The sequence below is a fragment of the Lepidochelys olivacea genome (assembly GCF_965140295.1).
Source record: "Lepidochelys olivacea isolate rLepOli2 genome assembly, chromosome: 23".
Classification (NCBI taxonomy): domain Eukaryota; kingdom Metazoa; phylum Chordata; order Testudines; family Cheloniidae; genus Lepidochelys; species Lepidochelys olivacea.
In genome coordinates this window covers 10,610,700-10,632,346 of record NC_140433.1, presented here as the reverse complement: position 1 = coordinate 10,632,346, position 21,647 = coordinate 10,610,700, and the positions used below count along the sequence as shown (strand labels likewise).

The 21,647-nt window shown below is 52.1% G+C and overlaps 1 protein-coding gene across 2 annotated transcripts; it reads left to right on the top strand.

The window, feature by feature from the left end:
* Window positions 1-9,207: 9,207 nt before the first annotated feature.
* On the top strand, window positions 9,208-19,736 carry ZBTB45 (zinc finger and BTB domain containing 45). Of its 2 annotated transcripts, none has more exons than XM_084612306.1 (3): window positions 9,208-9,295; window positions 11,996-13,687; window positions 15,787-19,736. In XM_084612306.1, exons 2-3 carry the CDS (start codon window positions 12,181-12,183, stop codon window positions 16,293-16,295), a joined length of 2,016 nt encoding a protein of 671 aa, XP_084468432.1. In that variant the 5' UTR covers window positions 9,208-9,295; window positions 11,996-12,180; the 3' UTR covers window positions 16,296-19,736. The 2 variants fall into 2 exon arrangements, with proteins under 2 accessions (XP_084468432.1, XP_084468433.1); XM_084612307.1 differs by lacking the exon at window positions 9,208-9,295 and adding an exon at window positions 9,703-9,891.
* The last annotated feature ends 1,911 nt before the right edge of the window (window positions 19,737-21,647 follow it).

Sequence of the window (21,647 nt, the reverse complement as noted above, 5' to 3'; positions counted from 1 at the left end):
CTGTCTTGCAGAATCCTGTGGTGTACTGGACCCATTTGTGGTTACCTGTTTGTCTCTGAGGAGGAGAGTGCAAAATATCTGACCTGAGGCAGGTCATCTCCTTAGATCTACAGTATTCAGCTACCTCCCAGCCTTCAGCATAACTCCCCCCGCCAGCCATGGAAAATTGCTCTGCCAGAATTTTTGGTGCAGCTCTATTATTTATTCTTAATTTTCTAGCAGTGCTTAGGAGCCCCAGGCATGGACAAGCACCTCATAGTGCTAGGTGCTGTACATTATTTATTAGGTGTTTTACGGCAGCACCTGGGAGCCCTACGAGTGGACCAATGACCCATTGTGTTAGGTGCTGTACAAACTCAGAACAGCTCCATAGTGTTCAAGGTGAATAAGATCAGGCAGCTGTCCTGGCCATAGGTCCTGGCCGTGAGCTGGGCCACAAGGCTGTTCGGGCCAGAGAGCAGATGCCACTCATTGTGCTCTGTATATTTCCCATTCGGCATAATCACTTCATTTGTCCGGGCGGCCATGATGTTCCCGCTGGGCGGGTGGTACAGGGCACCGGACGGGCGAATCGTCTCTCTCATGTCTGCTAGCTGGGTCGTGGGCAGACCGGTGGACACATTCTGGGGGTTGCTGCTGGTGCCATGGGGCAGCGTGGCGGTGAAGGCGTACTGACTATTGACTCCACCGTTACTGAAAGAGGGCAGGACACAGAGGGGTCGGGGGCACCGGGCTCCTGGGACTGAGCCAGGAGATGCCAAGTAAAAGGGAGAGAAAGGGGAATAGGAACCGAAAATACCCCCCCTCCTCTGGGCCCCATCTCTCCCTGCACCTGCAGAATCAAGATGTTGCATAATCTAATGCAGGGGTCAGTGCATCCCTGGCATGCTGGGTGCTCTCTGCCCTCGGTTAGGTGTCTCTAGTGCCTGGCACAACAGCAGCCCCCTGCTCTCAGGAGGTGTCTCAGCAGAGCCGAGTAGAGTGGGGCCCCCCTGACCTTGCCAGGCGTCCCTACAAGCCGGTGGGATACAACCAGGGACATTCTCTGCTGCTCTTCACAGCTGGGTACAGGGGCAGGGATGGACAGAGACAAACCCCAGGCTGGTCACTCACCAGTTCACATGATGCACGATCACTCTGAGCGCGGCCGGGTCAATGCTCCCAGCGGTCTCTGGCCCGAAGCAGAGGAAAAGGGGCAGCAGCAGGAGTCCAGCCCTTGGGCATCCGTCCTGGCACCTGCACAGGACCCCACAGCATCAGCGCCCTCGAGCCTGGGCACAAACCCAGAGCCCCTCGACCCACATCCCCTAACCCGTGCCGGGCTACCAACAGTAGAGGGGGCAGGGGGAGCCCCCTGGGGCTCCATGGGACAGCAGGCAGTGGGGGGGAAAGGGAGAGTCATCAGGGTTTCCGTGGGCAGGAAGAGGGGGTCATGAAGCACTCCCCTGATGCTCCATGGGACTTCTCTTGGGTTCCATGGGGCAGGGGACATAGGGGGCACGGGACTCCCCTAGGCTTCCATGGGGCAGGGGAAGTGGGGGGCAGAGGGGGTTCACCTGAGGCTCTATGAGGTAGAGGACCGTAGCATCTGGGAGCCCCAGGCATGAACCAGGATCCCATTGTTCTAGCTCCACTTTTGAGGAGTGGCGTGTGAGGCCTCTGCAAGAGAGGAAACAACATCGTAAGACCAATGCCTCAAACCCTCCCTCCAGCAATGGCTACACCTGAGAGACAGGCAATCGCATTTGCAATCCCAGGATCGGACTTGCTTCCCAAGTGAGAAGCCATAAAAACAAATACACCTAGAACACAGGGAAACGCTAGCTGGACACTCGTCCATCCAAGTTATGGGAGAATCCAAAACCAATGGTAATGCCTGGGAGCCCACAGACACGGGCCAGGATCTGATTGTGCTACGTGCTCTGTGTTATTTATTAGGTGTATTACAGTAGCGCCAAAGAGAACCAGTCATAACCCTGAGACCCCATTGTGTTAGGTACTATACAAATTCAGAACAGCTCCATCTCACCCCGGGATCTCCATTCCCCCAGCCCTGAGAACATCCAACACAGCAGAGCAACCTGCAAAGACATGGCAGATGATTCCTCCGTTGCAGGTATGACGTGGGCAGACCAGGTCCCAGCTCCTGCCAAGGTCTGTGTGCCTCAGCTGAACTGTGACGAATACCAAGCTGGGCTCAGTCTCGCTCACCTGTGCGTTGGTGCTGGTCATGTAGGTATTAGAATTCCAAACATCTGTTTGGGGTTTAGACTTTATCGAGTGCTTGTGAGTTGCTGGGCACATTAATCTCACTTATAGCATCTGTATCCATAGTGTACAGGAATAGTTGAGCATCACAGTGCGAAACACCAGAGAGGAGAGAGATATTAACTAGTGGAAAGGGCTGATCTCCATCAGAAGGTGTCACATCTTACCCAACAAGAAAGGTCCATTGACACCAATGGACAATTGTGAGTCGATAAAGAGGACAAAAGCCATTGGTTGTTCTGCCGTCTCTCCTCCCACATGAAGACAACTCATAAAAGTGGATTCTTCCCATCAGAGAAGTTTGCACAAGGGAAGAAGGGGATGAAAATCCCTGACAAAAAGCAACTGGATCTCTATGCTGCTTGGACTCTGGGGAACAAGATTTCAGGGCAAAAGCAAGAGATCCCCAGCTGCTTAGCTTGGGTTAGCCTTAAAGGTGACATAAAGCTTGCTTATTGTAGAAGCTGCTGTTACCTTTGGAAATGTAAGATTGTAACTCCTTTGTGTATCTATGTTCACCTGCTTTAACCTTCAAAATAACTCATGTTTCCTGTTCCTAGTTAATCAATCCGTACATAGTTTATTATAGGATTGGCTACAAGCGTTGTCTTTGGTGTTAGATCTAAGGTGCAATTGACGTAGGGTAAGTGACTGGCCCTTTGGGACTGGGAGTAACCTGAATAGTGTTGGTTTCAGAGTAACAGCCGTGTTAGTCTGTATTCGCAAAAAGAAAAGGAGTACTTGTGGCACCTTAGAGACTAACCAATTTATTTGAGCATAAGCTTTCATGAGCTACAGCTCACTTCATCGGATGCATACTGTGGAAACTGCAGAAGACATTATATACACATAGACCATGAAACAGTACCTCCTCCCACCCCACGCTCCTGCTGGTAATAGCTTATCTAAAGTGATCACTCTCCTTACAATGTGTATGATAATCAAATGGCCCAACTTGATTATCATACACATTGTAAGGAGAGTGATCACTTTAGATAAGCTATTACCAGCAGGAGAGTGGGATGGGAGGAGGTATTGTTTCATGGTCTCTGTGTATATAATGTCTTCTGCAGTTTCCACAGTATGCATCCGATGAAGTGAGCTGTAGCTCACGAAAGCTTATGCTCAAATAAATTGGTTAGTCTCTAAGGTGCCACAAGTACTCCTGAAATAGTGTTGTGATTCTTGGTGTAAAGAACCTTCTGTCCCCAAGACAGGCTGACCTGGGTGGCAGATCGGAGGACCCGGGGGAATATCGGTGGCTCCATGTTAAGGCTGCTACATGCCTGAAGAAGTTACATGGGGTAATTGGTTGGGGACAGCTAATTATAGAGCTCCCAGTCAACTCAGGGATTGTGTTTTGCTTCCTGACAGTCTGTCCGGAGATCGGCACGCACGGTCTTCAGCCAGTGCAGGCAGCGTTACAGACCAACCCGGCCACAACACCGCCAACAATCTTCAGAGGGCTTTGGGGTGTCCATAATTAAGCATCAAACATTAATATTCAGCACTTATTCATTTCTTAATTCCTGTATGTAAATACGGTCTAACGGCTTAGCCATTGCATGGCAACCTAATTGCTAAAGGTCCCCAGCACTCCCGTCTTGCAGAATCCTGTGGTGTACTGGACCCGTTTGTGGTTCAGCATAACTCCCCCCACCAGGCCTCGTGCTGACACGACAGGCCTTTAATCCTAGCAAGCTTAAGAACCCATTTCTGTATGTACACCTATTAGCCACCCAGGCACGTTCCAAGCTAAGAAGCAACACACCCCTGGTAAATCTTATACGCCAATGCCATTTTACCTCTAGCGAGTTAAATGTGCCCATGAGACAGGGTCATAGATCATAAGATCAGGTCAGGGCTCAACACCCTCTCGCCCAAGGACATAAAGATTCTGTAGCAGGTGACTAATCAATTGTTTCGTTGCTTGAAAAGGCTCCCTGGGTGTCACGCTGTCTGGAGCGGCTCACGACTGTGAGTGCCGACTTCAGAGCAGACTGTCAGAAAGGAGGGCAGACACCCCCACTATTGCCAGATAAAGAAACAGATCTTAACATGGTTAAAAAAAACTTACCTTGATAGCATTCTGTCTAGCAAGAAATCACTTATCAATTGCTGTGGTTGTGAACTCCTCATTTCTTTATTGTTCTGTCATTATGGTCCCCACTTCCCTATTGTTTGTCTGTATGATCTCCGTCTGGTTCTTTCATTATTCTGTCTGTTACATAATTAATTTTGCTAGGTGTAAATTAAGGTGGTGGGGTAGGATTGGTTAGAGAATTCTGTTACAATATGTTAGGATTGGATAGTAAAATTTTAGTAAAATGATTGGTTAAGGTACAGCTAAGCAGGACTCAAGTTTCACTATGGAGTTCAAGAAGGAGACCAGCAGAGAGGAAACAGAAGAACAAGAAGAAGGAAAGACCTGGAAGAAGAAGAACTCACCTCCAAGACAAAGCCTAAGATCAAAGCTGCTAAGAATCCTCTGCCTGACCGTTACGTGCAGCAACCAGAATCCAGACGAGACTGACCTTGCCTGGCCAACAGGGAAAGCTCATCTGCCTGATTAGGATTGTTGAGCACAGCACTGTATGTTTAGCAAGTGGAGTCTGCTTGGTAATTGTCAATAAATAGAGGGTACGGATATTACTGTGTAAGGCTCTTTCACTGGTAAAAGGCCATACAAACCCTCAAAGGGCACACCCTAAGCCCTAGGAATTGAGTAAGGGGCAGGTGTCTAAACTAAGAGGGTTACACCTTGAGCCCTAGGAACTGGGTAAAGGCGGGTGTCCTAGAATGTGTGAGTAACAGAGAATTTTGTGTGGGTAACAGACTGCGCTGTTTCGTTGATGGATGAATGCGTTGGTTGACAGATGGATGGATGGGCTGTTTGCTGGTGGTTGGATGGATGGATGGGTTGGTTGGCTGGTGGATGGATGGATGGATGGATGACCAATGGATAGGTTGGGTGAAAGATGGATGGATGGACTGTTTAGTTGATGGATGGGTTAGCTGACGGATGGATGAATGGGCTGTTTGGTGGGTGGGTGGGTGGGTGGATGGATGGATGGATGACCAATGGATAGGTTGGGTGAAAGATGGATGGATGGACTGTTTGGTTGGTGGATGAGTTAGCTGAAGAGTGGATGAATGGGATGACTGACTGATTATATTGCAGCTGGCACTTTCCTCCTGCTCCATCACCCAAGGGCTGTGTTCGGTGCTCGCGCTGATTTGTCTTTTATTTGCTCTAGGCAGATGTTCTTGTTGACATTCATCTTCTCACAGCGGGTGCCTTGGCCACACAGGTACATAGGGACATTACAGAGTGAGAGCCAGCCAGTCCACACCACTTGCTTCCCCATACCAATATCCTGAGGGGTGATTTGCCTGCAGACCCAGACTCGAGAGTAATTATGTATGGTCCTGAATACCCATTCCAGGAGATCCTGCAGGTGGTGGATATCCTTCAAGTCCAGGCAGGGGCTCAAGCAAGAGGAGAAATTGGTGAAGAAGATGAAATAGCTCTTCCAGCTTGTTCTCAATCTGCAGGAGGTTGCAATAGTGGCTGTAGCTTTCGCCCAAGCCATAGGTCTCCGGGCAGCTGCTCTCAGTCTGGGCCTTGTCCAGGGCAGGGCTTAATTTGTGCCAGAGCTTGCCAGCGCTGAGCCCCGGCACCCCTAAGTTTGGAAGTTCCTAGCCCAGACACCTCTGGGCTTGCTGCATCATTTATGAACGTGTCACAAAGTCACTGGGTTAGTGCTCTGGAACTACTCCCTACGAAGCCAGTAAGGACTCTGGGGAAGCCTCCTCTCTCTGAACATACTGTCTCCAGGGCAAGAAGCTTACACAGCTTCGACCTTCCCGGGTCTGACCTTGTAGCATTCAGCATCCCCTTCCACACCGTGGACTTCCGGCATCGAGTCTGCCTGGGCGGGGCTCCTGGGGAAGCCAGAGGGCCCTGCACCCCAACTCTGTAGTCAGATGTGACTTTCAGTCAGCCAGTAAAACAGAAGGTTTATTGGTCAACAGAAACACAGCGTAGAACAGAGCTTGTTAGCATACAAATCAGTGACTTTCAGCCAAGTCCATCTTGGGGGGAAGGGAGCCCAGAGCCAAGGCACTGGTCCCCACCCTGAACCCCAAGCCAGCTGACACTGACTCTCTTCCGGCTGCCTGGCCCCTGCCCTCCCATTGCTCCTCCTCCAGCCCTTGTTTCACTTCCCGGGCCTAAGAATCACCTGCTCGCATACGGCTCCTGGGTCTGAGGTAACAAAGGGGCGGCCATAGCATCTGTGCAAGCAGATGGAGCAGCCCCAGCAAAAGTCACACCCCCTTATTCCCACCACCTAGACATTGGTGCAATACACAGGGAAACTGAGGCACACACAGCATTCATGCAAAATAGTAAGACTCACATAGGCTCACATACAACATAACAAGGGAAAATCCCCACTTTATCACACTGTGCAGGTCACATCCTTAGATCTGCAGTATTCAGCTACCTCCCAGCCTTCAGCATAACTCCCCCTGCCAGCCATGGAAAATTGCTCTGCCAGAATTTTTGGTGCAGCTCTATTATTAATTATTAATTTTCTAGTAGTGCTTAGGAGCCCCAGGCATGGACAAGCACCTCATAGTGCTAGGCGCTGTACATTATTTATTAAGTGTTTTACGGCAGCACCTGGGAGCCCCAGGCATGGACCAATGCCCCATTGTTCTAGGTGCTCTGCATGATTTTTTAACTGCATTAGGGTAGTGCTAGCAGTCCCAATTGTGCCCCAGGAGCCCATTGTGTTAGGTGCTGTACAAACTCAGAACAGCTCCATCTCAGCCCAGAATCTCCATTCCCCCAGCCCTGAGAACGTCATTCCCCCAGCCATTCCCCCAGCCCTGACAACTGCTCTCAGTCTGGGCATTGTCCAGGGCAGGGCTTAATTTGTGCCAGGGCTTGGAAGTTCCTAGCCCCGGCACCTCTGGGCTTGCTGCATCAGTTATGAATGTAAAAAAATTGCTTGAGCCCTGGCACCTCTTTCATTATAAATTAAGCACTGGTCCCAGGGGATTCAGACAGGGCTGATCTCATTCTGGTCAGGGCTGATCAACTACCACTTGGGGTGCAGGCTGGGCTTCAAACTGGTGCTGACTTGGCAGCCACAATGGGTAGCCCCTGGAGAACTTTTCTACCATATGGCTCAGCTCACATCATCTGGAGCTCAGCCTCAGACAGGTGGTTTCCCAGCTCCTCCTGGTTGCTGCCTTAGCACACGGGCTACAGCGGAGCAGCCACCAGTGTGTATGGATTAGCAAGGCTAGGGGGATACCTGTGGGGAAAGAGGGGACGGTGAGCATGATCCCAGGAGGCAGAGGAATTATACACCAGGTTAATGAGCATGAACTATGCAATAACACAGGGGTTCTCAAACTAGGGGTCGGGACCCCTCAGGGGGTCACAAGGCTATTATATGGGGTGTCACGAGCTGTCAACCTCCACCCCAAACCTCACTTTGCCGCCAGCATTTATAAAGGTATTAAATATATTACAAAGTGATTTTAATTTGTAAGGGGGGTCACACTCAGAGGCTTGCTATGTGAAAAGGTTCACCAGTACAAAAGTTTGAGACCCACTGCAATGTGTATCAGCCCCACTCACACCTCCCTGTGCCCTTCCAGAATCACCTCCCACCTTCTGACTCCACATCCCCCTGTACTCCCAGCCTCACCCGCCCCCTCCACTCTGGGCTCCATCTCCCCCTGCACCCATAGAATCACCCCGCCAGCTCGGGGCCCCATCTCTACTCTATACCCCAGAATATCCCCTCTCCCTGCTCCAGGCCCCATCTCCCCCATTGCACCCCCAGAGTCAGTCATCCCTCGTCTGGGCCACGACTACTCTTGAGCTCCCAGAATCACCCCTCTCCAAACTATGGGCCCCATCTCCCCTACTGGATCCTCACAATCATGCCTCCTAGTTCTGGGCTTCATCTCCCCCCTGCACCCCCAGAATCACCCCCTCCCAGTTCTGGAAAAATAAATACATAAATAAAGTTGTCTGTAAATTTAAATGAAAATATAGAGAATTTCTTTCAAAAATTTCTGCAGATGTTTCAAAATTACTGCCACAGAAATTAAATTTCTATTTTTTTTAAAAAATCCATGTTTTAAATATTTCTGTGCAATACGTACAAAAATAAATAAACAAACAAAAATTATGTCTGTAAATTTACATAGAAATATAGAGAATTTCTCAAAAAATATTAGATTTTCTCAAAATTACTGCCAAAAACAGAATAAATGCCTGTAATTTTTTTTAAAAGTTTAAAATATTTCTGCAAAACTAAACCCATAAAAACCAAAAACGAGTTCTGTAAATGTACATGGAAATGCAGAGAAATTCTTTAAAAATATTTTCAGATTTTCTCAAAACTGCTGCCCACCAAAAAATATAAATTCCTGTAACTAAAACAAGTGTGTTAATTAGTCTAGTAATTGCTAAAATATGCAAAAACTATCTTTAATTTTAAACTAAGTTGCGGATTATTTTTAAAAATCTATATTTATTTTTTGCAAAAAATGAAATAAATAAATGCTCTTCAAGTCCTTTCGTTTCAGCCACCGACAATTAAATGTATATTAACACCCCCCCACACGCACCAAGCTCCCTCCCTCCACTGGAGGCGGCTCAGCTGCGGGGGAGCAGGGGGGAGCTGGGAAATCCAGCCCCGCCCCCCCTTGCAGGCTGAGCCGCGCCTCTGGAGCTGGGGCACGCTGTGGAGGTCACACCTCTTGTGGCCACTCTCTGCCTCTCTATGGTCGGCCGGCTACCATTGAACTTCCGGTCTCTATGGTTTTCCCAACCACTTCCGGTCTGATAGCGGCCCGCCATGCCGCCTCTCCACCGCTCACTCTATGGTTGATGCCCGCCAGAACCCGGAAGTGAATCTACAGTCGGAAACGGGGCGGCGACGCGGTTCCGGGTCACGGAGGGAAACGGCCCGGCGGGTCATGGAGGGGTCCCGAGGAGGTGAGTGAGGCCCCGCCTTCAGCCAAGGGCCTTCTGTCCTCTGGGGCCTCGCCCACAGGGCCGCTAAGCCCCGCCCCTAGGCTGGTTCTGAGCCCCTCTCCTCACCTGAGTCGCTCCCTTGTCTGCTTGGGGGCGGGAGCCCGGACTCCTGGGTTCTCTCCCGGCTCTGGGAGGGGAGTGGGGGCCAGTGGTTAGAGTCGGGGGGGGGGGCGATGGGAGCCCGGACTCCTGGGTTCTCTCCCGGCTCTGGGAGGGGAGTGGGGGCCAGTGGTTAGAGTGGGGGGGGCGATGGGAGCCCGGACTCCTGGGTTCTCTCCCGGTTCTGGGAGGGGAGTGGGGGCCAGTGGTTAGAGTGGGGGGGGCGATGGGAGCCCGGACTCCTGGGTTCTCTCCCGGTTCTGGGAGGGGAGTGGGGGCCGGTGATGGGAGCCCGGACTCCTAGGTTCTCTCTTTGGCTCTGGGAGAGGAGTGGGGGCCAGTGGTTAGAGCTGGGAGCCCGGACTCCTGGGTTCTCTCCCCGGCTGTGCTCTTGACACCCTGAGTGACCTGGAGCAAACCCCACCCACGTGTCCGTTTCCCCCTCTGCCAGGAGGAAGGTGAGTACCTGCTGCAGCCCCCAGCCCTAGGACCCCACCTGTCCCGCTCTCCACAGCCTGCGTTTGGCTTAAAACCCACGAGATTTAATGATCCTCACAATAGGTGTTGGGCTCGTTTCTTTGCTGTGGTGCTTTTGGGACGTGTTCGCTCCCCAGCTTTGTATGGCAGCCATTGGGGGTCGACCCTCCCCTTTGTGTTTTATAAGGGGAAGCCGAGATTCTCACTCCAGGAGCTGGGGCTGGAAGAAACACCCTGCAACTACCGCAAAACCCAGAAGAGCTGGCAACCCCCACCGTGTACAGCGCTTTGCGTGGGGCGGCAGCGTTGCCTAGTGGGTGGAGCCTTGATTCATCAGACCCGGTTTCCGTTCCTGGCTCTGCCACTCGCCTGTGGGACCCTGGGCAAGTCACTTAGGCCTCAATACACAAAAGGATTTAGTTGTCCTGGTATCTGGGAGAATCACTGCAATTCACAAAGCCTGGGTGCCTAAGCTGTCTAAACAATGAATGGGCAGAGATCAGCGCCTTAGACTGCGATGCACGAAAACCAGCACACTAGTCAGGGAGCCACGTAAGCTATGTAAATGCCAACAGGAGGGGATGTGCTAAGCCCCCACCCACCACCTCTCTCTCACAGATAGATGCCTACGTCCAGGCGGCAGGGAAGTGCCGATTTCTGCCAGCGATCTGCAGCTGGGAAGGCGTGAGATGCCTTATGCCATTTTAGCAAGACGCCAAGGGAAGGGAGAAAATTTTAACCCAGTGGTTAGGATACTCACCCGGCATGTGAGAGACTCATGTTCTGTTCCCCCTCTGCCCTAACCCCCAGGCCGCAGAGTCATTCTCACTACCTTTCTGACCCCAATGACTCTTTAGACAGAGAGAAAGGGCGTGCGAGAGAGCGCACATGAGCGTGACTGTATAGTATAGTGGTTAGAGCACTTGCCCGGGGGGTGGAAGACCCAAGATTCAATTCTCCTGCTCCAATGACTCTTTAATTATTATGTAATTATAATTCCCTCCCTCCCTCATGGTTGCTTTGTGTGAACTCACCTGAGAGGCCCTCCTGAACCTGCTTACCAGATCAGGCCCCACACGTGATTAAGGCAGGCAAACCGCTATCTTCCTGCATCTGTGAATCACTCTGAGCTCTAGGCAGGAGAGAGGCAGCTGGACACCTGGTGCAGGGCTGCTGTGTGCATCCCCAGAGGCAGAAACAATAGGCACCTAGCTGCTGAGTGAGTTTAGGCATCATAGGGTTTTCCCCCCGGGAGGTGGGGGTGGTAATACGATTCTGGTATAGGAGTGCCTCCTTTTGGTTAACTTAAACCCCAAAGCAACATAAACTAACCCAAACAAGGCATTGTCACGTCGACACTTGGAGCACTTTGCTAGCATAATACTAATACCTCCCTCTTATCTAGTGCTTTTAACCCGGTATCAAAGCGCTTTACAAAGGAAGATAGTATCATTATCCCCCATCTGTGGCACAGGGGCCGGCTGTAGAGGGGAATTGTCTTGCCTAAGGTCACCCAGCAGGGCAGAGCTGGGAATAGAACCCAGGTGTCCTGAGTCCCAGTGTCTCTCAGCTAGGCCCCACAGCCTTCTGTACCAGCAAGGGGCACCTAGCGTGGATGCAGCTTATACCAGCCAAACTGTGCTGGCCTATATCAGAAGAGCGTCCACCCAGAGAGTCAGACCAGTAAAATTCTAGCACTTTAAACTTCCACCTGAGCCCATAGCAGTGTAACTAAGCTAAGGGTTGGTATAGATACTAGCCACCCCCTACCCAGCACTCACTCCGGGCGCCACTCTTTCATATCCCTCCCCTTTCTACACCTTGCTTACCCCTTCCCACAAACATCCTTGCTCTTCCAACGCTCCTGTCCATGCTCCATGTCAGCTGAGGGCAGGGAGGGCCCCGTAAGGAGGAGAGGCGCTCAGGGTGGTAGGCAGAGAAGGGACTACTTGGGCTAGAAGCAGCTGTGCTATTTAGATTCATGGAGGTTAAGGCCAGAAGTGACCCCAGATCATCTAGTCTCATATCACAAGCCACCAGCAACCACCCAGCAGCTGCTGTTCCTTGTCTCTCTCTCTGTTTCAGGTTTTGCACGAAGCACGTCCCTGCAGCCCTGCTCAGAGCAGCATCTTGTGATGTTTCCAACCCCCAAGCTCCTCCACATTGCACTGATGCGTACCCACCCCTCCTGTGAGCCCTGAGCACTCCCCCCGCCTTTGGCACGGAGATACATCCCCCCACTTGCCCACTCGGTCCGGAACGAAGCAGCCATGGCTGAGGCTGTCCATTACATCCACCTGCAGAACTTCAGCAAGTCCCTGCTGGAGACACTGAACGGGCAGCGCCTGGGCGGGCACTTCTGCGATGTGACCGTGCACATCCATGAGGCCACCCTGCGGGCCCACCGGTGCGTGCTGGCTGCCGGCAGCCCCTTCTTCCACGACAAGCTGCTGCTGGGCTACTCGGAGATCGAGGTGCCCGCCGTGGTGCCCAGCCAGGTGGTGCAGCAGCTGGTGGAGTTCATGTACAGCGGCTCTCTGGTGGTGGCCCAGTCCGAGGCCTTGCAGATCCTGACGGCCGCCTCCATCCTCCAGATCAAGACAGTCATCGATGAGTGCACCCAGATCATCTCCCAGAGCCGCAGCCCCAAGCCGCCCGCCGCTGCCTCCTCCATGCCCCTCGCCATCCCCAGGCCACTGACTGTCAAGCCCCAGGAGCAAACCAAGGAGAGCCCAGGTGCTGTCGGTCTCCCAGCCTCCCGGCCCAGTGAGATGGAGCCCCCTGGCACTGCCCAGCTGGAGGCGCCCAAGCTGCTGTGTGCCTCGGAGGTGCGTTACAAGCTCCGCGACCTGCTCTCCTCCCAGCAGAGGCAGCTGGGGGAGGCCAGGGAGAGGACAGCATCTGAGGGGGAACTGGCAACCGCTGGCAGCGACGGTGAGGGGCCCTACAGCGGGCTGCACCCGGCTGAGGCTCAGCCCAGCTGCCACAGCCGCAAGCAGCGCCAGCCGGTGCGGCTCCAGCTTTCTGACGCCTTGCCTGTCATCATCAAGGACGAGGAGGAGGAGGAGGAGGAGGAAGACGAGGAAGAGGAGGAGGGCGGCGGAAAGCTGAGCTGCTTCGGGGAATGTGGTGGGGGAGCCTTCCCCAGCTGCAGTAAGGCCAAAGACACTGGGGGCGGGAGTGGCACAGGCGGGGCGGGCAGGAAGGATAGCGTCCAGCTAGACTATCCTGCCGTGGAGGGGCAAGATTTCTTCAGCGGGCAGGATGTCTTCTCCGAGTCCTTCATCCCGGCCTGGCAGAGCGAGGAGAGCGGCCACGGGGCAGCCCGGGAGGGCGAGAAGTTCCGCGCCGATTGCAGCCTGGAGGCCTCCAACATAAGGACGCTGGCTGGAGACTTCAAGCCAGCCCCAGCCAGCTTCCCGGCCCAGGCGCCCGAGCCCCGCGGCCTGGCGTTCGTCTCCTCCCTGGGCATCCAGCGGGAGCTGAAAGCAGAGGTGAGCACCGCCGGACCCAGCACCTCCACCACCACCAGCATCTTCCAGTTCCACCTGCCGCAGCCTGGCGTGGCCCAGAGCTTCTACAGCGTCCAGCAGGAGGCCGGAGCCGCCAACATGGTACAGCTCAGCCCCAGTGCCATGGTGACGGGCTCCCTGCACGGCGAGCAGGTCCAGCGCCCGGGGCCTTCCCGCTGCTCCGAGCCATCCTACCAGTGCAGCCACTGCCAGAAGACCTTCAGCTCCCGCAAGAACTACACCAAGCACATGTTCATCCACTCAGGTGAGGGGGTGTGGGGTGCTGGGGGCAGATGCCCTTTGCTCCCTCCGCGGCTGGTGTAAGCCGCAGGGTGAATTCTCTCACTGTGATTACCTGGAAGAGCCTCAGCAGGGGCGGCACTGGAGGCTGAGCCAATGAACAGCCTCCTATTCTCCTGCTCTGGGTGGTGCCAGGGCGCTTATGGAGAGCAAGTGTGACAACTGCCCTTGCACCTGACATCCCCAGGGTCGAACCAGGGGCCTCCTAAGCTAAAAGGCCAGGGCTGAGGAGCTGGGGGCTGTAGCAGCTGAGGGGGTCGGCAGGGACGGGGACCCAGGACACACACACACCAGTGGGTTATATGGGCAGGAGGGCTGTTCCAGGGACCATCACTGGTGGGACTGGGGTCCAGGGTCCCTGGGATGAGTGGTGTCTCCTCCCAGAGTCGTGTCTCCAGTCGGTAAAGCAGGGCCAGCAGCCCCAGGTGAGGGAAGTGCTGTGTAGCGGGAGCCCTTGCCCCTGGTGCACCCTCTGGCGGTCTGGTGCAGCGCCGCCATTATGTCTCTGCCTCAGTTTCCCCTACTGGGCATTACAGAACATTACACAGATTGGTCTGCACCCTAGCACTCTCGCTGGAGGGGGAAGGGGCTGAGCTAACTTTAGTCCAGCCCCCGCAGGTCCCTTACCAGTGAGCCCTCTTGATCCGGAGTCCTCTTCCGGAATCAAGGCCTCTTGTCAGCAGCTGGGGAAAGGTCTCTCCTCTTGGGTCAAGGTCCCCACAGAGGTCGAACCGTGGCGACCCTTCCTCGGACCAGGACAGAATTCCTTTCCTTGGGTGCTTCTCTTGTTTCCTGGTGAGCAGGTTCCTCTGAGGCTCGGCATCCTTCACTCTGCCTCCCCGGTCAAGGAGTACACTTCCTCAGTTTCCTTTCCTGGGGAGATCCCCAGCCAGCTGCCCCTGAGACGCTCTCCCCTTAGGAGGTGTCTCTCTCTGCGTTCTGAGGACTGTTCTCTAGGGAGAACACTGGTGGTAGCTTCCTAGCCAAGTCCCCTGAGGAGTTCTTTCCCCAAGCGCTTCTCGTATCTGTTTACTTTCCTGTCTGAGCCTTCATAACCCTGAAAAAGGCCCAGGTGTTCCGTAACTAATTAACCATGGCCCAGCTACTTAGGAAGTCATTCTCCCCAGATGGATCTGGCCCGACTCACTCTCTAGCGGAGCCTGACCACCCACCAGGGCCAGCTGCCCTGAGATGTGCTGCAAGACCCCGAGATGGACACAGCCACAGAAGCGTGGGATGACACTGGGGTGGTGGTGGGGCCCCATGTCCAGCAGGGAGTTGGGGTCACGTGGTGCAGTGTAGGAGGGCATTCAATCACTATGTGTGGGGAAGAAGCAGAGGGCTTTTGCTCCCTGATCTGGTGACTCTCCACCCCTCCATCCCACTTGGCTGAGGGTCTCTGCCCCTCTGGCCAGGGCTCTGCGCTGTCCCCTCCTAGAGAGTCTTCCCTGGCAGTGAGATGATCCCCACCTCCATCCCCTATGGCTGAGAGCTGGTATGCCCTTGGCCAGAGCATGCTGGCCACCTCTTGTTCACCCCAGCTGGGGTTACACAGAGCTGTGTAGAAAGGGGCTCTCTCCTCCCCTCCCTGGGACAGCAGGCCTCTGGGATTGGGGTGCTCAGCATGAGTGAAGGGTCTCCCCAGAACTGTAGAAGAGGGACCCCTCTGCTCCCAGGGAGAAAATGCACCTATATACAGAGGCCAGTTTCCAATGGATGGTCCGTTTCTTCCCCAGGAGCTGTCAGCCAGGAAGCTGGGATTTGAGTGGTGGGGGGCAGTGTGTCGGGACAGGGGCTGAGCCTAGGGAGCCAGGATGGGGGTGGGGGGTCAAGGCTGGGGTGGGACGTGCGGGTGGATCAGGGCTGGGGCTCTGCCCTTGAAAGCTGGGACCAAGCGGTGTCAGGTCTGGTGCTGCGCCCTAGAAAGCCAGAACCAGGGAGGTCAGGGCTGGGGCTGACCCAGGGGTATCTGGGAAGCTGATCCACTACAGATGACGAGGTCTGGACTCACTGACCCCAGAGCTCCCTTCCACTCCTACATCCTCCTGTGCGGCTGTCTTGCAGGTGAGAAGCCCCACCAGTGCAGCATCTGCTGGCGCTCCTTCTCGCTGCGGGACTACCTGCTGAAGCACATGGTGACGCACACGGGCGTGCGGGCCTTCCAGTGCTCCATCTGCTGCAAGCGCTTTACCCAGAAGAGCTCCCTCAATGTCCACATGCGCACGCACCGCCCCGAGCGCTTCCAGTGCTGTATCTGCAACAAGTACTTCTCCCACCGCACCCTGCTTGAGCGCCACGTGGCCACCCACACCGCTTGGAAAGCTGGCGAGCCCGACGTGGCCGGGGGCGCCTGGAAGGAGAAGCCCGACCCAGGAGAGGGTGCCAGCGTTGCCGCCTGGAAAGGGGACCCAGCCACCGAGGGCACCATGGTAGCGTGGAAAGGGGACCCGGGCGGGGAAGGCACCATCGCGGCCTGGAAGGGGGATTCTGTTGCGGAGGGGGCTCTCCCCACCCAGCCCACGTGGAAAGGGGACCCTGCTGGAGAGGGCAGCATGCCAACCCACACGGCCTAAGAGAGTGGCCTGGCTGGAGTGGGCACAGGTGAAGGGGGGACCAAAGTGGGCCCATCTCAGCCCAGCCAGCCTGGAAAGGGGCCCAGGCCAAGCACAACCCATGTGCCCTGAAAAGAGAAGGCCTAGAGTAACCAACTTGGCCCAGAGAGGCATCTGGGGTACCAGTTACTTTCCTAATGCCCCTCACCCCAGCCGGTACGACGTGCACTCAGGACCGACTGGCTTGGGCAAGTCCTGTTTTGATCTCCAAGTTGAGTTCTCTCTCTGGGCTCAGTTCCCTTCCAAGCTTCGCAGTGGGCCATGCCTTGTGGGCACTCCGTCCTCCCAGTCACACTGGTTGGGAGCAGTTCCGTCACCTCCAGCAGACCATCTCTGAGCCATGTGACATCATGAGTAGAAACCAACGGAAACCCTAGCAGTGACCAAAGAGTCTTTCCGGCTCCCTGGGGAAGGGACAGAAAGGAACTACACAGCTGTGGAGCCCCTAAACCTTCCTTTGTGAGCAGTTATTTCTCCATCTTCAGGAGTTCAGCGGTGGATCAGAGTTCTAGCTACTCCCTGGCTACAGAATCCCTCACTTGCCATCAGCATATTCCAACAGCCCTTGTCATTGCAAAAAGGAGCTTCCCAACATCTTCCTGAGTCTGCGGACAGCCTGAAACAGGCCCTGGGAGAGGCTCAAACTACCCCTACCTGAAACTTAACAATGACTGTTTCAATGTCAGCATCACTAACTGCTGCTCTCCCAGTAGCTTTAGCAGCAACATCCAGCTAACGTACTTGTCCCACAATGCCAAACAACTCCCCAGTTCTTAAATCTCCCTGCTCACACCCCCATTGTCCCCTGGGAACGTGTATAAGACAGGGTTTGAAGAGCAGTGGTGCACAGAAAACGTAAGGCCAGAGTAACTAGAGTTGAATATAAAATAAATAACACGCTGACGAGGCACTGATGGCCCTGATGAAGGGGTTGCCGGCAGCCGGTGAATCCCTCCTTCTGTCTAAAAATACTGCACCCATAAGTCACGCCTGAGAGCACTGGAAGGAGATTAAAGAGCAGAAGTGGGTGACAAAATTTTAACTGAACCTTTTTTCAATGTAAAATGCAGATTTGGCCATGCCACAAAATTTCACAAATTCGTGTCGGTTTCGCCAAATGGTTTTGAGGGGAAAAAAATTAAAAATAACATTCTGAAAAAATCAAAATGTTTAATTCGGACTTTTCTGGGGGGGAAATCCTTTTGGTTCTTCAATTTGAAATCTCCTTGAATTTTATTTTTTAAACAGAAAAATGCTCAAAACAAAACATATCCTTTTTTTGTGGATCAAAATGACTTGTTTCAAAATTTCCTTTTATTTGAAAAAAAAAAGGCACACGTTTAAAAATGCTCAAAATCAAGCCAAAATATGTAGATATTTTGTTTCAAAATGACTGTGTGTTTAGAAACGTTCTTTAATTTTACTTTTTACAAAATAAAGTTTTAAAATACTCAAAATCTAAATGTTTCAACCCAAAATGAATTTTTTTAATTTTGATTTCCTGAAAATTTTCAGTCCAACCCAAAATGATTTTTTTTCCTGATTTTTAAAATCTCCAAGGAACCAAAATGACCTGTTCTTAGTCCCACAAGATTGGAGAGTCACTTTCTCCTGTTTTCCCAGTGTCCATTCATTCATTCTCCTGCTGGTGGAGCATAGAGTGAACACTTTGGATCACCCCTTTCCAAAGAGCCCAGCTTCCTGCCAATTCTGTGGCCTGCTCTATATTAAGGTTGGAAGCCACGACCTTCCTCCAGCATGTGAGAGGCTGTCCATGAGGTCTTCTCCATCCAGCTTTTGTTGGATCATGCATAAAGCTGGTGGGCTAGTATGGACTCCGATGTACTGAGCAGATGGCCAAGCCACCTGAGTCACTTGGGAAGACATTGGAGGCCAGTTGGGCCCAACACTTGACATCCTCATTCATAATGTGATAAAACTACTATATGCCTTCAGTACCCAGCATCCCCTCTGCAGTAATCAACAGTGCTGTGGCTGGTCTGATTCAGTTCCTGTTGTGTTGCCATGAATGCCTCGTTCATGCACTGCTCCAGGCAGAGAGACCTTGGCTGGACCTGAAACTTTCCCAGCTCCTTGGGCAAAGATCTCACACACATATATTCTGCCTCAGTTACAACAAGAGGGCATTGACCAGGACACAACAGTTTAGGCTGCTGCTGATTGGGGTCTGGGAAAGAGTCCCCTCTACCATGGAAACACTGGGGGAACCCCCTTAGCATCACAGAGGTCAAGGCCAGAAGGGACCATTAGATCATCTGTCTAAACTTCTCTATAGCTATGCTTGGCAGAATTCGATTTTTATTTTGTTATAATTTCGATGGATAATATCAATGTTTATTTTAAGCATTTTGTTTTTCAATTTTTATTTACCATAGATGTTGAAATTAAAAAGTTAAAACTTTTTAACCGTGAAAACGCAAATTGCAACATCCTATGTCAAATGAACAAACGAAATAGCCTTAAATCAGACTCTAGGAAGTTCTCAAGGAGCATTTTTCTTACTTTGCCTAGCTGTGAATTTCAGTTGTCATCCATGGAAATATTTTATCTTCAGTTTGTGGTTGTCTGGTGAAATAGATGTTCATCAATGTTTACTGATAAAAATTGAATCCTTCCAAGCCTACGCATAGCACCGTCCACAACCGCCATCCAGAGCCCTGCTCAGTATACCCGAGAGCAAGAGAGTCACTTTCTGAACCCATGTGTGGGGTGGGCCTAACTGGCAGCAAATTCTGGAGAAAAGAGGACCTGCCCAGCCGGGGATACTGAAGAAGCCCCACCAGTTCAGGGGCAGGAGCTTGGAGTCAGCCGAGGAGAATGAATGGATCCCACCCTTATTTGGTGTGGGACATGATCTGGGCTTCTTGAGCTCACTGCTGTCTCTGGCCGTGTGGCATACTGAAGCCGAGCTTTTTCCATGACTTTGGGTATGTCTTTGCTACACCGTTAACCCCGGTGATTAGCACCCAGGTTAAGCTAGCCCAGGAGTGAGCATCCTCACAGCAAAGCCCTGTGTCCATGTTACTGTTTCTTCATGCACACTCTAGGATTCTTTCCCCATCAGTTGTGGAAGAACTCATCTGTCCTTCAGGGAAAGGTGTTGGAGGATATCAGTGCTCAAGTGATGGAGAATCCATCACCATCCTTGGGAAATTGTTCTAATGTTCAGTTACCATCACTGTCAAAAATGTATTTCGAGTCTGAATTTGTCTAGTTTCAACTTCTATCCATTGGTGCATGTTAGACCTTTCTCTGCTGGATTGAAGAGCCCGTTATTAAATATTTGTTCCCCATGTAGGTTCTTATAGATGGGATAAATGCACCTCTGAACCTTCTCTTTGTAAAGCTAAATAGATTGAGCTCTTTGAGTTTATCACTGTAGGGCATGTTTTCTAATCCTTTAATCAATCATGTGGCTCTTCTCTGACCCCTCTCCAGCTGATCAACGTACTTGCTGAGGACTGAGGGTGAACTGTAGTGAAGACAGCCCCTCTCGGTGTCCCATGTACCACACTTGAAAACAGGGGAGGTGTTTCTGTTAACAGGCTCTAGATTTTAGCATTCAGCATGGATCTGGAGATAAGGTGTTCTCGAGCTTCATTGGAGCCCATGTCTACTGGGTTTGTCTATGTGGGGGAGGGGGTGAGTGTCCCACTTCTTGGGACCACAGTTGGTTCAGGAAGTTAAAAGTATGAGCCTGGAGTTGGCTGCAGATACAGAGCATTCAATTAGCTGCAGCACTGCCCCATGCAGGTGGCTTTCCCAGCAGCAGGGAATGACCCTGCAAGGTTCTGACTGATTCCTTCATGTCCATCCTCTCCTCTCCCAATTCACACACACGCTTCCTCGGCAGCGGGTCTGGACAGGCCACAGGCTGCGCTGTGGGGCTGAAAAGAGTCAGGATTATTGAATGGCAGGATCTGGGCTCACGTTGCCGGGGCTCGGCAGTCGCAAGTCATAGACTTTAAGGCCAGAAGGGACCATTGTGATCATCTAGTCACAGAACCTCACCCACCCACTCCTGTAACGGACCCCTAACCTCTGGCTGAGTTACAGAAGTCCCCAAATCATGATTTAAAGACTTCAAGTTACAGAGAATCCACCATTTACACTAGTTCAAACCAGCAAGTGACCCGTGCCCCATGCTGCAGAGGAAGGCAAACCCCCCCCCCCCCCCCAGGGTCTCTGCCAATCTGACCTGGGAGAAAATTCCTTCCCAACTCCAAATACCCTGATCAGTTGGACCCTGAGCATGTGGGCAAGACCCACCAGCCAGACACCTGGGAAAAAGAAAAGGAGTACTTGTGGCACCTTAGAGACTAACCAATTTATTTGAGCATGAGCTTTCGAATTGAGCTGTAGCTCACGAAAGCTCATGCTCAAATAAATTGGTTAGTCTCTAAGGTGCCACAAGTACTCCTTTTCTTTTTGCGAATACAGACTAACATGGCTGTTACTCTGACACCTGGGAAAGAATTCTCTGTAGTTGGTCAGAGCCCGACCCACCTAGTGTCCTGTCTGGTTGTTGGAGATATTTGCTACTAGCACTTGCATTTGGGCCAGATGTCATAGGCAATCTCATCACACCATCTCCTGCAAAAACTTATCAAGCTCAAGCTTGAAACCAGTTATGTTTTCGGCCCTCACTGCTCCCCTTGGGAGGCTATTTCAGACCTTCACTCCTCTGATAGAAACTTTCATCTAATTTCAAGCCTAAATGTGTTGTTGGCCAGTTTACATCCATTTGTTCTTGTTCCAGGATTGGTGCTTAACTTAAATAACTCCTCTCCCTCCCTGGTATTTATCCCTCTGATGTAGTTATAGAAAGCAATCATATCTCCCCTCAGCCTGCATTTGGTTATACTAAACAAGCCAAGCTCTTTAAGTCTCCTGTCCCAAAGTAGGATTTTCATTCCTCTGATCATCCTAATAGCCCTTCTCTGCATGTGCTCTAGTTTGAATTCATCTTTCTGAAACATGGGCGCCCAAAACCGTGCACACTATTCCAGGGGAGGTCTCACCAGTGCCTTGTATAATGGTACCAACACTTCCCTATCTCTCTACTGGAAATACATCCCAGAATTGCATTAGCCTTTTCACGGCCGCAGAATACCGCATTATTCTGTATCTCTTTCTCGGATCTGCTCTGTTAGGCCTTGCCCATGACTGGTAATGGGATTTTGGCTCCAACATGCCTAAATCCCTTTTGAAAATTAGACTTAGGCTCCTAAATCAATTAGGCATGGCAATGCTGAGCACAGCAATACCTAAATACTTCTAAAAATCTGCATC